Source organism: Aulostomus chinensis, chromosome 5, assembly GCF_037954235.1.
Source record: "Aulostomus chinensis isolate RoL2024-O1b breed Wild chromosome 5, RoL_Achi_v1.0, whole genome shotgun sequence".
Lineage (NCBI taxonomy): Eukaryota > Metazoa > Chordata > Actinopteri > Syngnathiformes > Aulostomidae > Aulostomus > Aulostomus chinensis.
The window spans coordinates 6790658-6807841 of record NC_141324.1 but is presented as its reverse complement, the minus strand read 5'-3'; the positions used below and the strand labels follow the sequence as shown (position 1 = coordinate 6807841).

At 47.2% G+C, this 17184-nt stretch overlaps 1 protein-coding gene across 4 annotated transcripts; it reads left to right on the top strand.

Annotated features, from left to right (window-relative positions):
• Positions 1-13093: 13093 nt before the first annotated feature.
• On the top strand, positions 13094-15317 carry LOC147260995 (uncharacterized). 4 transcript variants are annotated; one of them, XM_086204809.1, is made up of 4 exons: positions 13096-13262; positions 13347-13404; positions 13719-13883; positions 14597-15317. In XM_086204809.1, exons 3-4 carry the CDS (start codon positions 13865-13867, stop codon positions 15220-15222), a joined length of 645 nt encoding a protein of 214 aa, XP_086060935.1. In that variant the 5' UTR covers positions 13096-13262; positions 13347-13404; positions 13719-13864; the 3' UTR covers positions 15223-15317. The 4 variants fall into 4 exon arrangements, with proteins under 4 accessions (XP_086060937.1, XP_086060935.1, XP_086060936.1 ...); XM_086204810.1 differs by having other exon boundaries at positions 13675-13883; XM_086204811.1 differs by lacking the exons at positions 13347-13404; positions 13719-13883 and having other exon boundaries at positions 13094-13262; positions 14597-14759; positions 14853-15317.
• The last annotated feature ends 1867 nt before the right edge of the window (positions 15318-17184 follow it).

Genomic DNA, 17184 nt, shown 5'->3' with positions numbered 1-17184 from the left:
ATTGTTTATAACATGGTCTACCTCTCCTTTCCATGTTGTTTTAGTATCAAATGTAGTTCAATAAATGCTCCTTACATTAAAATGGACATTGCAACATTTGTTATTATTGTGTCATTTTTACAATGTAAATTGAGGTAGCAAAAGCAGTATTGGCCCCATATCTCGGCCTGTGAAAATCGGCAGCCTGTATTGGTCATCAGCTAAGGGTGTAAAAAAAAAATCGCCATTGGCCCTAAAAAAATCCATATCAGTTTATCTCCAGTCTCCCAATGTTAGGACTTGAAGTGGTGGCCCATATGCGTACTGAAGTTCCTTAAAAATATGGGAATTATCATTTGCCAAATGGGGCATCATCAGTACCATCCTTATGGCTTAGTGAGTGCATAAGGGATCCCTCTGTGTATTTTGTCCGTTCCGTCTCCCAGCAAAAGACTGTGTAGGGAGCACATCATTACTAAGCTGTTCTTTCATGTCTACTGCTTGTTTGGGTGTTAATCATGATGCAGTAGTGCCTCCCTGTGCATTTATGCTTTGTATTGTGAGATTCTATTCTGAGGAATGTTAACTCTTTGATGACATATTTTCAATCACGAACTAGACACTGGTGTTTGACTCCAGCTTCAGTCAGTATTGATGGAAACAGAAAATGTGGCAGAACATGTCACTTTGTAGCCCGCTTCCAATCTTAAACAAACATACATTGAGCTGGTGGATCTCCAGATTGTACATAAGCTTAACTACAATAGCAACAACCATATGTAGCCAAGACTTGGTAGCCCCATGTAAAAGCAAGACACAACACTGCACAAAACAACCTACCATCACTGCACCATTGCCTAGCACTTATGAACCTCTACTTTCAATCCAGTCGTACACATTGCTCGATATAGTACTTTGTCAAGTTTAAGTAAGCATTTTTTCTCCCATTAAACATTGTGCATAAAACACATACACACACTCCAACACCAGCAAGTAGCTACTAACTACATTGCTACTGATGGAAACTGAGCAGCTCCACTAGAGCAGACAAGAGCCTTGCTTAAGGGGACTTCAATTTTTAGATTACCTAAAATGAATCTTTAATGATCTCCACAGACATGTCAGGTCATTAAAGCAGCAGATGATAGGTTGCAGATAAGAATAGCTCAAATGGAGTATTCTGCAAAAATGGATACAGTCAGGGACTTAAAACAGGAAATAAAAGAATGAAGACTCAGATTTAGATGGTAGCATGAATTCCATTTTACATAAAGCAGAGAATGGCAAAAATCGTGTTATTACAACATGAATTAACAGTCACAGAAACGGACAAATACATTTTACAGTGTGATTTCAAGATGTTTCATTTTACAGTTAAGACAGGATATTTTGTCCATATGGTGGAGTGTAGACAGTCAAAACATTTCATGCATTTTCCTGTGTAATTAAGCAAAGAGCGCACACAATAAGAATGTGTGCAGGATTTAGTTTGACATCAATGGCAATAGCTTAGAGTTGACATAACCAAGAAGTGTAAGACACAGATAAACTGAAAGGAGATACAGAGAATAAATATAGATGAAACCATAAACAAAGACAGAGATGGAGAGAGAGTCACAGGAAATTAAAATATCAGGCAACGAGCTGGCCGTGCAACAGACTGGCAGCCTGTCCAGGGTGTACCCCCGCCTCTTGCCCAATGTCAGCCCGGATAGGGTATTGGTTTTATCAGTTTATTTTATATTAGTCAAGTCAAATCAGTTTTATTTGTATAGCGCCAAATCACAACAAAAGTTATCTCATTACACTTTACAACTAGTACCACACTCTTTCAATTAATTTACACTCAACAATTCTCCATGAGGAGAAGCAGCCAATGGGAGCAGCCATGTGCTTTGGCTGGTTGAGGGGAAAGAGGAGAGGGAGAGCAGAGCAGAGACAAAGAAAGATAATGGGAAAAAGACAGCTAGAGAAGGACAGAGATAAACAACGAGAGAAAGACAGACAGACGGGCACGCGAACAACCATGGAGGAGAAAGACGGTAAACAATAACAACGAGATAGCTCACAAAAATAACTTCTACTGGTTACTCAAGTAATCATTTTCAGCATAATGTGAGCAATTATGTGCTAGAAAATAGAATGCTAGAGTTAATGCTAGCACAGTATTGAGACTATTGATATAAATACTACTAGTACTAAATCTAATACTGATACTAAGGGTGGCAGCTTGTGCCTCTTCAGGTCTGTAGCCTTCCCCAGCAGCAGCAGCATCACAGGCATTCAGGAAATAGGGAAGCGAAGAGACTCCGGCAAAAGTTAGTAACATGAATAATTACAGGTAGATAGAGAGGACAGAGAGTCGGAGAGAGAAGCCCAGTGCATCATGGGAGATCCCCCGGCAGTTAAGTCAAGTCAGTTTTATTTATATAGAACCAAATCACAAGAAAAGTTATGTCATGACAATTTACAAGACAAGCAGGTCCAGTACCACACTCCTTCAATGAACCTCCACCCAACAATTCTCCATCAGCAAGCACATCCTGCAACAGGCGAAGAAAACCTTCCTTTTAACAGGCAGGAACGTCGAGCAGATCCAGGCTCAATGGGGACGGCTTCCTGCTTTGACTGGTTGGGGGGAAAGAGAGCAGGAGAGCGAGGCAGAGACAAAGACAGATAATGGAGGAAGACAGATATGCAGAAGGAAAGAAAGGGACAGAGATAAAGAGAAAGGGAAAGGGAAGAGACTGATAGACAGACAGGAACGTGAGCAGGTGGAGCTATGGGTGGCAGCTTGAGCCTCTTCAGGTTTGCAGCCTCCTCCAGCAGCACCCAGGATCTGGGATGCAGGGAGCCCGAAGGCTCCAGAAAAGAAGACGAGTTAGTAACACAAATGAGTATGATTTATATATGACACATATAGGAGGACAGAGAGGAAAGAGAGGAGGAGAGAGAAGCCCAGTGCCCCATGGGAGATCCCCCGGCAGTCTAAGCCTATAGCAGCATATCTAAGGGCCAGCCTAAGCGGCCCTAACTATAAGCCTGATCAAATAGGAAGGTCTTTAGTCTGCTCTTAAAGGTGGAGAGGGTGTCTGCATCCACAGGAGGGGAGCCTGATAGCTGAAGGCTCTGGTTCCCATTCTATTTTAGAAACTCTAGGGACCATAAGTAACCCCACTCATCCGGGGAGCGAAGGGTTCTAGCTGGATAATAGGGGACTATGAGCTCTGTCAAATATAAGGGGGCCTGATTGTTGAGGGCTTTGTATGTTAGAAGGAGAATTTTGAATTGAAATAGGTCCAATTCAACCTCACTAAGCCTCGCCTCCAGCGCTACAAACAAACTACATTTAATGCAGTTAATCTGTATCACTAAAGGAGGCAGAGGTGTAACTAAACATGTGGCACACTGAGCAGGAGAGAGGACAGCAAGAGGGAGAAGCCATCTCTAGCTTATGAGTGAAGAGTTTACTGGAAAGAAAGCCTGTCGCTACAAGTCAGATGGTCTATTAAACTTTGGCCAAATAAAGCAATTAGGTATTTAGTTTTGGCAGGTAATTAGTCAATGAAACAAGGAATTAGCAGGGATGATCACACTTTAGCTTGCACAACAAAGCAAAGCACTATGTACAATGCACAGAAACAGGAAGTGAGGTCAAACGCTTACCACAATGCAGGTAGAGGAGGAGTGGTGGTGGTGCAGTCTAAGCTGATTGCAGCATATCTAAGAACAAGCCAAAGCCCACCCTAACTATAGGCTTTATCAAAAAGATAGACCTCAAGTCTATTCTCAAATGTAGAGAGGATGTCTGCATCTTGGAACGAAACTGGGAGACAGTTCACAGAGGAAGAGCCTGATAACTGAAGGCTTTAGCTCCCACTCTACTTTTAGAGACTCTAGGAACCACAAGTACCCCTGCATCCTGTAAAGCGAAGGGTTATAGATGGATCGAAGGGGACTATGAGCTCTGTCAGATATAAAGGTGCCTGATTGTTGAGAGGTTTGTAAGTTAGAAGAAGAATTTTGAATTCTATTCTGAATTTGACAGGGAACTAATGCAGAGAAATCTTTTTACCAGTTTTGTCAATACACAGGCAGCAGAGTTTAGACCAGCTGGAGCGTCTTTAGGGATGTATTGGTCCAGCCTGATAGGAGGTGAAATGCAGTAATATAGCCTGGAAGTGACAAAGAAAGGACAAGTTTTCCTGCATTTTTTTGAGACAGCGTGTGTCCGATCTTAGCTATGTTTCATAGATGAAAGAAGGTAGTTCTGGAGATTTGTTTTATGTAGGACTTTAAGGAGGGATCCTGATCAAAGATGACTCCCAGATTCCCGATAGTAGTGCTGGGGGCCAGGGTGATGCCATCTAGGGCACCTAACTCATTAGATAAGGTGTTTCTAAGGTTTTTTGGGCCCAGCACAATAACTCAGTTATGTTAGAGTTTAATATAAGAACATTTTGGGTCATCCATGTTTTATTTCCTTTAGACAGGCTACAAGTTTAGTCAGCTGATTTGTTTCATGTGGATGCATTGGTAAGTGCAGCTGTGTCGTCTGCATAACAGTGAAAATTAATCGAGTGTTTCCTTGTGGAACACCAAAGCTGACTTTAGTGTTCTCAGAGGAATCTATCTATCTATCTTTACACTGTGCTGAGCCACCTCAAACACCAGGAGAGCTATGTTTGGATGCTCTTCATTGACTTTAGCTCAGCCTTCAACACAATCATCCCTGACATCCTGGGGCCTCATGTATCAATGCGGTTTACGCAAGAAAAACTTGCTTACGCCAGGATCGGCGCTCACGTTCAGATGTATCAACACGAAAAGTTCGTCAATTCTTGCGCTGTTTCACGCCAACTCTGGAGGTGCCATAGAAGTTGGCGGAAAGCCGATTCTTGCGTTAACTGCACTTTGGTCCATTAGCAAACCCTGTGGCGGTGTTTGGTAACTGACATTATTTGAGAACTAGTGATGTGTCGTTCACGAACGAGCCGGCTCTAAGAGCCGATGCTTTGTAGTGAACGAGAAGAGCCGATGCCTGTCGGAGGGAGCCGAATCTTCAGCCGCCTTCTCAGCAGCGGTCTGTTCATGGCTCCGTTCCGCGGAGAATCTATGCAGGCGGGGGCGGGAGTTTATTTTGATGGGCACATCATGCGGCCAATCACATGCGAGGACAGACCAGGATCATACCATTATGTGAAAGAAGGAAGGTGGACAGACGCTCCAAAGACCGTGAATGTAGTGGTACAGGCCAGGTACACACACGGCAGAGAGAAATTCCACAGCTGATGTTGTACTGGAGGTGAGGTCCTACCTTCAGGAGCCCCTCATCCAGAGAGCTGAAGACCCACTGAAATGGTGGGAGGCCAAGGCTTCATGCTACCTACGCCTGGTTAAGGTAATGGTAGGAAGACTCTGCATTATTGCAACATCGGTCCCCTCAGAAAGAGTCTTCTCAAAGACAGGACAAATTGTAACAGAGAGGAGAAATCGGATCAGCCCATCCAAACTGAGGCATCTGGCTTTCCTGAATGCCAATCTCCACTAGACACTCTGTTCATACTTTGTTCACACTTTGTTCATTTGATTTGTATGTTTGATTTGTTTGATTGCTGTGGTTGTGTTTGTTGTAGGGCAGTGTTGCAGTTTACAGCGCCCTCTGGCGACACAGATGTTACTTACCTCCTTCAGGTAACATGCTTCGGTTCTGTCATGTGCGCAGCCTATGAATACACGTCAATGAGACACAGCTCGACTCTGTCTGTTATTCACCCACTTACACTTGCAACATGGTGTCAGAAGCTGCACTGGAACCCAGAGTGAGTGTGACTTTGACCGTCGCTGGTACAGCGTACGTTTATTTGTTTTGATAGGCTCAGTTATAAGTTTAAGCTAGCCCGCTAGCATTAGCGTCGCGCAGAGAGATGGCTTCCAGCATCCCGCCGCCAGAGTCCATGAGGATGACCGGGGATCTTCACAGCAACTGGATTAACTTCCGCTCGGAGTTTGAGGATTATTTACTTGCCACCGGGATCGACAAGGCAGAGAAACCGGTGCAGGCAGCAACGCTCAGGAGGCTGATGGGGAAGGACTGCCATCACGTTTACAAGCACAACCTGGGACTCACAGCGGACGAGCAGAAAGATGCGGGAGAGACACTCAACAAACTGGGACAATACTTCACACCCACCAGAAATGTAATTTTTGAGAGGTATGTTTTTGGCAACCTCAAACAAGAGGAAGGCGAACCAGTAGATGCTTTTGTCACAAGACTGAGGGAGAGAGCTGCCACATGTGAATATTGAGCTATCAGAGACGAGCTCATTCGGGACCGGCTTGTGCTTGGAATAACGGATGAGGGCGCTAGACGACGCATGCTAAGAGAGAAGGACCTCAAGCTGGAGGGGGCTATTGATATTGCGCGAGCAGTGGAGGTGCTGGACAATAAGCTCAAATCCATGTCACTCAGCAGCTCCCTGCCTGGGGAGAGCATCAATCTGACATATGGACAGCGAACAGGACAGAAACCTACCAGCAGGCCATCCGGGTCTACCAACACATCTGCACAGCAACAAAGTGACTGCAAGTACTGTGGCACACCGCACAGACGAGGGCGAGAGCTGTGCCCCGCGTTTGGAAAGTCATGTCGCCTGTGTGGGACTGCTAATCACTTTGCTAAGGTATGCATGAAAAAAGGCCAGCAGGCCCGTCAGTTGAACGCAGTGGATGACCCACTGCTAGTGGACCCGGGGGACAGCGACCGCGATGAGAAAGACGTTTAAACAGCTGAAAGCGTGGGGGCTGTGAACACTGAAAGGAAAAAGTGGTTTGTAAACCTACCACTGCACGGAGGGGTTCAGCGGTGCCAGCTTGACTCTGGAGCCACCTGCAATGTAATGAGCATTAAAGACAAAATTAGACTGGCACCAAATGCACCTCTTCAGAAAAGTCTCACCAGACTGCGCCTCTACAACAGTGAATGGATGAGTTCAATGGGCGTGTACAGCACACAGTGTGTACTCAGAGGCAGAGCACACAAACTAGACTTTGAGATTGTGCACACCAGCCAGAAGCCCTAACTTTCAGGGGAAACATGTGAAAGACTTGGCCTGATACGTTTCACCATCCCCGATGAGCTGAACAAGGTGGAACACTGCAAGACAGGTGTGCTAACCAAAGACAGTGTCACTAAAACTTATAGTGATGTGTTCACCAACCCAGTTGAGTCGTTGCCTGGCGATGTTCACTTTGAACTGGATAGCACGGTTGCATTTGTCCAGTGCGCCCCAAGGAATGTTCCTGTGGCCCTCAAGGCGGCTGTTAAGGCGCAGCTGGACCAATATGAAAAGGATGGACACTTAACCACAGTCACTCAGCCTACAGACTGGATTAGCAATTTGGTCATAGTGAAGAAACCGGACAAGTTAAGGCTTTGCATCGACCCTAAGCCCCTTAACCGCGCCCTGAAAAGGTCCCATTACCTTATGCCTACTCTGGATGATGTGCTATATAAACTGCCAAAGGCACGTATCTTCACCCTGGTGGATGCACGTGACGCATTCCTGCAGTGCCGCCTGGATGAGGAGAGCAGCCTGATGACGACATTCTGGACGCCATGGGGAAGAAAGAGATGGCTGAAGCTCCCTTTTGGCGTGTCAGTTGCACAGGAGCTGTATCAGAGAAAACAACATAAGCTGCTGGCTGGCTTGAAAGGTATCGAGCCCATCGCCGATGACATCCTCATAGTCGGCTGTGGGGACGAGGAGGAGGAGGCTGTTCGTGACCATGATGCGAACCTTGTGGCTTTGATAGACAGATGCAGAGAAGTGAAGCTGAGGCTGAGCATAAAAAAGCTACAATTTCGTGTGAGGGAGGTCCGCTTCCACGGCCACGTGCTGTCAGCTGACGGCCTCAAGGCTGACCCTGAGAAGGTCAGGGCAGTCCTGGACATGCCAAACCCCACGGATGCAAAAGGTGTTCAGCGGTTTGTCGGCTTTGTCAACTACTTGTCAAGATTCATGCCCCACCTGTCGGAAGTGTGTGAACCGCTGAGGAGGTTGCTGGACAAAGAGGTGCCATGGCACTGGTTGCCCAAACATGATGCTGCTATGAAGGAAATCAAGGCGCTGGTCACGGCAGTACCAGTTCTGCGCTACTATGATGTCAGTAGGCCAGTCACCACACAGAGCGACTCCAGCCAGATGGGGTTGGGCTGCTGTCTGCTACAAGGTGGACAGCCAGTTGCATTCGCATCCCGCGCGCTGAACCAGACAGAGCAGAACTACGCGCAGATTGAGAAGGAGTGCTTGAGCATCGTATTCGCTTGTCAACGCTTCTACTACTACTTATACGGGAGGGGTGATGTGACTGCAGAGACAGACCACCGCCCACTCGTGTCAATCTTCACCAAGCCCCTTCTCAGTGCACCGAAGCGCCTTCAGAGCATGCTCCTTACACTACAGAACTACTGCCTCACGGTGGTGTACAAGCCGGGCCCTGAAATGTATATAAGTGACACATTCAGCAGGGCCACCACCCCGCCGCAAAGAACGGACTCTCAGTACAGACGTGACATGGTCTGCAGCATGCAGCAGGAGCAGGATGACGCAAAAACCATTCGGCAAGCAGACTATCTAAATGTCACCAGCCAGCGCCTCGCACAGATCAGACGACACACAGAAGAGGATGCGTGTCTTCAAATACTCATGTCGGTGGTGCTGGGAGGATGGCCAAGACTCATAGAGGAGAGCCCCAGGGCCATCAGAGAATACTGGGCCATCAGGGATGAGATTAGTGCACAGGACGGTGTGCTTTTTAGAAGCCAGCGCGTCATCATTCCAAAAGCTATGCGTCCTGAGATGCTGAGACGGATCCACTACAACCACGTGGGGGGTGAGGCATGCTACCGACAGGCCCGCGACACTCTCTACGGGCCTAATATGCAAGGGCAAATTAAAGACTATGTGCAGCAGTGCTCGGTGTGCAACGAGTATGCACATCAGCAACAGAAAGAGACTATGATGTCACACCCGCTCCGCACACGTCCCTGGCAGCTGGTGAGCATTGACCTGTTCAGCTATGCATGGCAGGACTTCCTGCTCATGGTGGATCACTATTCTGACTTCTGGGAGATTGATCTGCTCCCAGACCTGACAGCGGAAACGACGATCCGGCGATGCAAGGCGCAGTTCGCGCGGTACGGCATTCCTGACCGGGTCATTTCCGACTGTGGGGGTCAGTTTGACTGCCGAGAGTTTCGGTTGTTTGCGAGGGAGTGGGGCTTCGAACATGTTATGTCCTCCCCAAGGCACCCGAAGGCAAACGGCAAAGCGGAGTCTGCAGTGAAGATTGTGAAGGGCCTATGCAGAAAAGCAGACCGGGGTGACGAGGACCCCTGGAAAGCTTTTCTTCACTGGAGGAACACGCCCACTGAGGGCATGCGCTGCAGTCCAGCACAGCGGCTGATGGCGCAGAGGCTGAGAACTCTTCTCCCTGTGGCCGACCAGCTACTGCAGCCCCAGGTCATCACAGGGGTCACCGACAAGCTGAGAACGAAGCATCAGGCCGCAAAACTGGTGTATGACAGATCTGCGAGGGATCTCCCAGAACTGGACATAGGTCAGCCCATCAGGATGAAACCCCTTCCGGGTGACAGGACGGGCCGATGGAGGAGAGGTGTATGCCTGCAGCAGGTGGGGCCACGGTCCTATCTCGTCGATGTGGAGGGCACCGCCTATCGCCGCAACAGGGTTGATCTCCGACCAGCAGAGATTGCACCTCCACAGCCGTCAGTCCACACTGAACAGCCACCTAAGCGGCCTGGGGACATAGGTGCAGTTGTGAGGGGCCAGGCAGGTGGGGCTGGCACAGCAGAAGTCGTCAGCAACCCTGTGACGTCCTCAAGGTTGTCAGCCTTGGGGTCGCCGCCATGTTCCCCATAGGCTGTGGCCACACTGTGCCGTGAGTTCCAGGCCTGGGCCTTCTCCCGGAGTGGGAGGCATATTAAACCTCCAGACAGACTTGACCTCTAGGTCATATGTATGCACACAAACCAACACATGTACACTCAGGACAGTGGACATTAAAAAAAAAAAAAAAAAAGAGAGAGAAAGTAAACTCGAAACTGAATACAGAAGATGTGATGCTCACTTCAAATGTTCTGATGCAATTATTGTTTTATTATTCTGCAAAAGTTCTGGTTGCTATTGAATTTCTATCTCTTTCTGATAGACTGTTTCCAGTGCACTATTTTGATGTTGTTGTCCGGTGTTACATTCTGCTAAAGGAAGGGAGATGTTGTCGGGCAGTGTTGCAGTTTACAGCGCCCTCTGGCGACACAGATGTTTACTTACCTCCTTCAGGTAACGTGCTTCAGTTCTGTCATGTGCGCAGCCTATGAATACACGGCAATGAGACACAGCTCGACTCTGTCTGTTATTCACCCACTTACGCTTGCAACAGTGTTCAGTTTTAAAAGTTTCATACATAAAAGTAAAGCGTTTATGAAAACACTGAATCAAAAATTGCTTGTGATACTGAATGAAAACTGAAGAGTCATTTGGGAGCCGTAAGAGCCAGCTCTTCTAAGAGAGCTGAGCCAAAGGAGCCGAATCTCTGAGAAGAGTCGGAATGCCCATCACTATTGACAACCACACATACATCGGCCACAAAAAACATCAACACAAACCCAAACACCTGTTGGCATTACTTAAGCGGCTACAAAAGAGCCTTCACAATTGTGGTGAATGTGCAACTTTCAACAATGGCAGCACTTGTGCTACTGGAGGACGTGGCAAACTGCAACCAGACGGGAGCGACATTTCAGGGAGCGGGAGGATCTGCTGCACAATTCAGTGGCTGATGAGCCAGTTCAGGCTACCGCGGTCCATCCTCCTGCAAATTTGTAAGGAGCTGTGACCCGCGCTACAGCTCAGAACCGCCAGGAGCCGAGCTGTGCCAGCGCCGACACTGGTGCTGAGCAAACTCGGCTTCTTGGCCACTGGCTCCTTCCAGCGGGAGATAGCGGACAGTTCCGGGGTGAGCCAGTCGACCCTCAGCCGGGCCATGCCATGGGTGGTGGACCTGATCATCCGCCTCTCCCACAGGTACATTAAATTCCCTTACGGTGTGGTTGAACAGGCCAATATTAAAGCGCAATTTGCAGCAATAGCTGGATTCTCTAATGTAATAGGAGCCACAGACTGCACTGATGTTGCCATAAAAGTGCCGTCCCATGAGGAACACGCTTATGTTCATCGTAAAGGTTTCCACTCCATCAATGTGCAGATCATCGAAGCGCAGAGGCTGGAAGGATGGACGCCGATCCCGGCCGGGCAGCCGTCCTCACACGCCAGAATTTCATTTCCACATGTAAATGGGTAAGAAGCAATTACACGATTCGTGAAGCCAGATTAATTTATTTTGTCCACGAAACATTCCAGAACACTTATCAGGCGGTTGAGCCGCTCATTGATCCCCGTTATTCCCCTAATAGTGTCCTCCTGCGACTGCAGGACCGCCTGTGTGAGGACCCTCCCACTGGATCCGTGTGGGCCGAAGGATGCGCCGCTGGGTCCGGGTGGGTTGGAGGACGGTCCGCCGCTTGTTGGCCTGGGGCTGGGGCCGGGGGACGGGCTGGCCCGAATGCCGCTGGTACTGGCGAATGACTCTGAGCCGGCGGACAGCTGGCGCGGGAGCCGGCAGGTGTGCTGCACGTTGGCGGCATGACTGACGGATCAATTTCTTTCCCAACATTAAACATATTGGTTTATTTAAATGGCTGGTTCTGTGTATTTGTTACATCTGTGTATTGTTGTATTTACATCTGTGGCAAAGCATGTGGAAATGTTGCGTAAGAAATGGCACTGACCCTCCAGGCTCTTGGAGTCAGCGTGGGTGGTGACGACAATCCCCCCCACAGAGATGCTGGCCATGACTGCCGCCAACTGCTGCTCAAATTCCGTCAAGTGCCCCTCTCCCTGACCCCCTCCTGGCCCGCACTCCTCCGGGGGTCAGCTGTATGCCATTTGACCTCCATCTTGAGGTCCTGTTAGTGCCATTTTCCATGTTGTTACTGAAATTTAGATTGAAGCCAATTGATTATTGTAATTATTACATTTAGTGATTGCACAGTGTTGAATTTAGTCCTACGCTTAGCTTGCATTGTTTAGGAAGTTAGAATTGCAGACATGCATTAGAAATAGAGAGGAAATCTTTCTGAGTGCTAGCAGTAGTGCAAGCTTATGACGTGGTGATGCTCGCTGAGGTTTAGTGAGGAAAACTGTGCTTTGTATCACTTTGATCATTCAGTAAAGGAGGAGCCAACACTTTTCTACTATCGTCATAAAACTTCAAACATGTAGCGACTCGTTCTTTCCGTCATTAGAAGAGGTTAAGATGTATGAACACGATGATAAACAACACTGGTGATGAGAAGGGAACTCTAGCCAATAACAGGTCCGGTCACGTTTTTTCATCTCCGCTGGGGTGCGTTGCTCCGAACCTACCGCGTTCACCCTCTCGCACACCTTATGCCACTCACAACGTTTATTGTTTATACTGACACCACTGGACAGGGTGCCATGCAGAATCTGCTGTCGCAGAGCACCTCCAGCTCGCACACCGTGAACCTCTATTTCTTTGACATTATTTTGCGAGATGACAGCGGAGACCCTATTTAATACATTTGCGTATTTATAGGTGGGCGGAATGGGGGAGGGCCCGGTCGCTCCGACATCTGCGCTCAATTCCACGCTGATTGGGATGTATCAAGGAAATGTGCGGGGATTCCGGTGCTCGCACATATCGTTACATCCGGAATTTTTTGTGCGTACGAAACTTTCGCGATTCTTGCGACCGCAGTTTTTTAGTATGAGATCCACGCAAGTATTGATTCATGAGGCCCCTGGTCAGGAAACTGACTGACTTGGGACTCCCCACACTGACCTGTCACTGGATTAAGGACTTCCTGTCCAACCGACCTCAGTAGAAATAAGAAGGCACCTTTCTGCGTGCATGTGAATACGCGTCCTCGTGCGCGTGCACCCCGCTCAAAAAAGGGGCGTATCCGTTTCCTTCCGCACGTCGCAAACAATAGGATTCTGTGGCAGTATGTGAATATGCCTGGACATGTCCCGCGTGTGATATGGGATTCTGGGCTAGTTCATAAATACCCCAGAGTTTGTTGGCTGTGTCATATGCGTTTTCTGACCCAAGATGTAGACAGCTGGACTCCCGCCCGTGTTTTTTCCAGTGAATCATGGACACGACTCTGGTTAACGGTACGTTTTTCCCCAATGCCTATTTGTTTTAATGCGTTTGTGTTTAACGTTGTGTTTTAATACCGATGTTATTGCTGTGCGCAGATGAGGGTGCACGGCTCGATTTTAAACACATGGCAGCCAAAGTGAGGTTATTTTCAATGTGAGTGTTTTTTGTCTTTTTCCCTGTATACTCTGAGGAGTTAAATGAATATCAACCTTTTTTTTTACACATTATATGTGTTCTTGTTTTCTGTGATGTCATGCTTATTAAAGGGGTCAGTGTGATAAAATCTGAAAATGTAATTAAACATGAGTATCTGTTTTTAAGGGGTTCTGTCGTAACCCATTCTAGCTAAAATATTTGATTTTGTAAAATCCTGCATTTAAAAGTAAACTCAAGCCCCCACATGCCCCGACATGCCCCGGTCAGGTGGCATGGTGGGATCTCACCAGATTTAAAAACACCGCCCACAGCGGCTGGCATCCTATGAGAACACAGCCCTGCCCCATCCTCACACGCAGTCCCTATAAGAAACAGGTGGCACCGTGCCAGACCCCGGCATCACGATCGGATCATCCCAGGGGATTTTTTTCAACGCCTTAAAGCAGACTCACCAGAAATGGCTACACATCCCGATGGTACGTCGGAGCATCGTGTAGAACAGGACGGGCCAAAATGCAAAAAAAGAAGCAGGTAGATGAAAGCGCTGCGCTTAAGTATGAGGAGGTCGTAGAAGGAGTTTTTCGGTATGTGTATAAAGTTAAATATGAAGACTGTAAAGTTTATCTGAGTGTGGGCGATGCTTGCGTGGACTCGGATACGGAGTCGCACCCGGAATGTCTAGTCATGATTGGTCTAATTTTTATGATATATTGCGCGCACATTTTCACAGTAGCCCTGTAATGGGCTACACCGAGCTGTACATGTCCCGATGGCACAGCTCATCAGGACCCAAATCATATAGAGCTTATCATGATGGTGCTGGGTTGGACCTGACAACATGTCTCGATAGAACAAAAGAAGGCCCAAAATAATTTGAAGACTATTTTTTGTACAGTGGTGCGACAGATCAGCTTTGTGTGAGGTGTTTAATGCCTTACAAGAAGTCATTGAGAAGGACATGGTGGCCACAGCTTTTGCAGGAGTTAGGAAGCGCCTTATTTTTGATGATGTATCAAATCAGACTGACGATAACGCATGTGACGGCTTTCTGCACCCCTCCAAGGAAGCATTGATGAGATCCTACACTGTGTAGGTGTGTGGTAGGTGTTCAAGGCAGGAGTTTTTGTAGACATTGCGTATGTGTTTGATTCATGTGTTAATTCCCTTCTCTTATTTCTTCTATTTACAGACACCCAGACACAACTCAAAACCCACCTCGTCCCTGGACTGTATTCACCAGAACTCACGCCGAAGCTGCTCACACCATCCAACAACAACAACAACGCCCACCAGGACTCTTCATCCATGCGGTTGAACCCACACCCGGCAGACGCTTCCACTCACAGTGGTGTGTATGTGGACAGTGTAGAGACATTTATGCCTCAAGACCAGGGACCCCGTCTCTTGCAGCATGTGAAATTTGCCGTCTACCACCTGCTCACCAGATCTGTGAATAAGGTGTGGAAAGATGAGTGTTATGGGTGTCTTATCAACCACCCGAGCCAGCATCAACACAGCTGTCTGGAAGAAGTCCCGGAGTATTTTCTTCAAGCAAAATATGACGTCATCATGAACATGTTGTGGAACGACAACTTCTTGGTGACAATCAGGAGTTACCTGTTTCTGAAACGCATGCTCTGCAACCCTGTGAAAATTGCTGGGGTAGTGGAATCTAAAATGGCCGAACTGTTAGAGGTTGACAAATTTGTGGCCATACTCGACAAGCAGAGCGACGAGCATGAAAACTTCTGGTTGATATACGACGAAGGGGTGAAAATCTCAAACACATGGGAGCCCAAACCACCAGCTGCTTGAAAATTGTTCTCATCTGCAGCTGTAACCATTTTTCATTCTTTTTAAGAATTTTAGTCTTTATAGATTGTATCTACGTGTGTGTGTGTGTGTGTGTGTCGGGATTTTAAAATAAATCTATGATGTTAAACCAACACATGATCATATGCGGTTTGTCTTGACCATGAACACCATACTGCATAATATTTATTACGACACCTCACACCCAGGGGGTCTTGGGAGTATAAACAGTCTGCGTAAGGCAGCTAGCCAGACAGGGGCTGCTACACCTGACCTGGACACCGTTAAAACTTTTTTAGTGGGCCAGGATGCCTACACACTCCACACCAGGGCTTTTAAACACTTTTACTGAAATAGAGTACTGGCCAGCGGTATTGACAAGCAATTTCAGGCTGATATGGGCGAGCATTCTGAAGACAATAACAATGTGAGATATTTGCTGACGTGTGTAGATGTGTTCAGTAAATATGCGTGGGTACGCTGTCTAAGATCTAAAAGCGGGGAAAGTGTGACAAAGGCGTTTGCTGACACTTTAAGCAGTGGACGCGTCCCTGTAAAACTCCAGACAGATGCAGGAACAGAGTTTTATAATAAACACTTTCAGAGGCTGATGAAGACACATAACATCGTACATTTTGCCACCCTGAACAAGACCAAGGCGAGTGTTGTGGAGCGTTTTAACAGAACCTTGAAGACACGTATGTGCAGGTATTTAACATCTGTTAATTCAAGGAGATATGTGGACATGATCCAGGACCTGGTCAGTGCGTACATCAAGTCTTTTCACAGATCAATTAAAATGGCTCCTTGTGATGTGAACAGTGCAAATGAGGCCATAGTCTTTCACAACTTTTACGAAACAAGACCAAATTCTAAAGTCACACCTTTTAAATGTAAGGTGAGGGACACAGTGCGAATATCAAAGCTGCGAGGCGTGTTTAGAAAGGGTTATGAACAGGCTTTTACAGATGAACACTTAGTTTACCGTGACAGAGCACGTGGCCAGAGACCCACTCGTATACAGATTAACAGACATGGCAGGAGAGCTGGTTAGAGGAACATTTTATGCTCAGGAGCTGCAACATGTGATAGTGGATAAAACCAAATGCTTTAAAATTGAGAAAATACTGTCCTGGAAAAAAGAGGCGGGCAAAAACATGGTTCTGGTAAAGTGGTTGGGGTGGCCTGAGAAATTTAATAGCTGGGTTGATGCCTGTGATATCGTTGATGTATCATAAATGTCAGAGCCACATCACAGTGTTAACCACTCTGCATTCTGGCGCACCACAGATGGATGAAAAGAACGGGTTCTACATCACGCTGCCTAGTAATGCATCAGCACGCCTTTATCCTAATAATAAGATATGGAACTGCAGGACAAAACTGGCCAGGACTATTGTTTTAAATGAGCCATACGAGGTGGGTGTTACTGAAGTACAACACCCCAGGGTTTGGGCTTGTTTTCCCGCCTCCGACACCATCATCACCATGACGACGACTAATCATGTGACAAAGACTGTGGAATCAAAAGACATTATGCTAACGGTGAGACATTATGATTCAGTCTCTAGAATTTTAAAAGAGGTTAACGCAAAGCTCGCCACCCACACCACATATGGGGTCATACACTTTGTGTACAACATCAGCAATAGGGTTTACATCAGGTGGTTTGAACCGTCTACTAACAAAACGCAAGATGCTACTCAAATGACCACGTCACGCTGCGCAGGCTGAAATACTGGGTTTTACCCCGGGTGAGGAGTTTGAGATTTATTCGGCAGTTATTCCTATGAAACATATAGCTCCCTTCCCTGCAGACATCCATGGGGGGGCGATACAATATTTTTGTTTATAACGATATCGTGGCTCGATATTACCACGACTGAGGTGTATAAATGTGTCTGACGAGCCCCGACACATGCCCACATTGACTTTTGACAAGCCGCACTACACATCGCTCTCCAA

Excerpts from the sequence above, each read along its gene's own strand:
- LOC147260995 (XM_086204808.1), top strand. The coding sequence starts at position 13,241 with ATGGACACGACTCTGGTTAACG. Across the intron at positions 13,263-14,596 it reads GGACACGACTCTGGTTAACG|ACACCCAGACACAACTCAAA; the intron begins GTACGTTTTTCC and ends TTCTATTTACAG.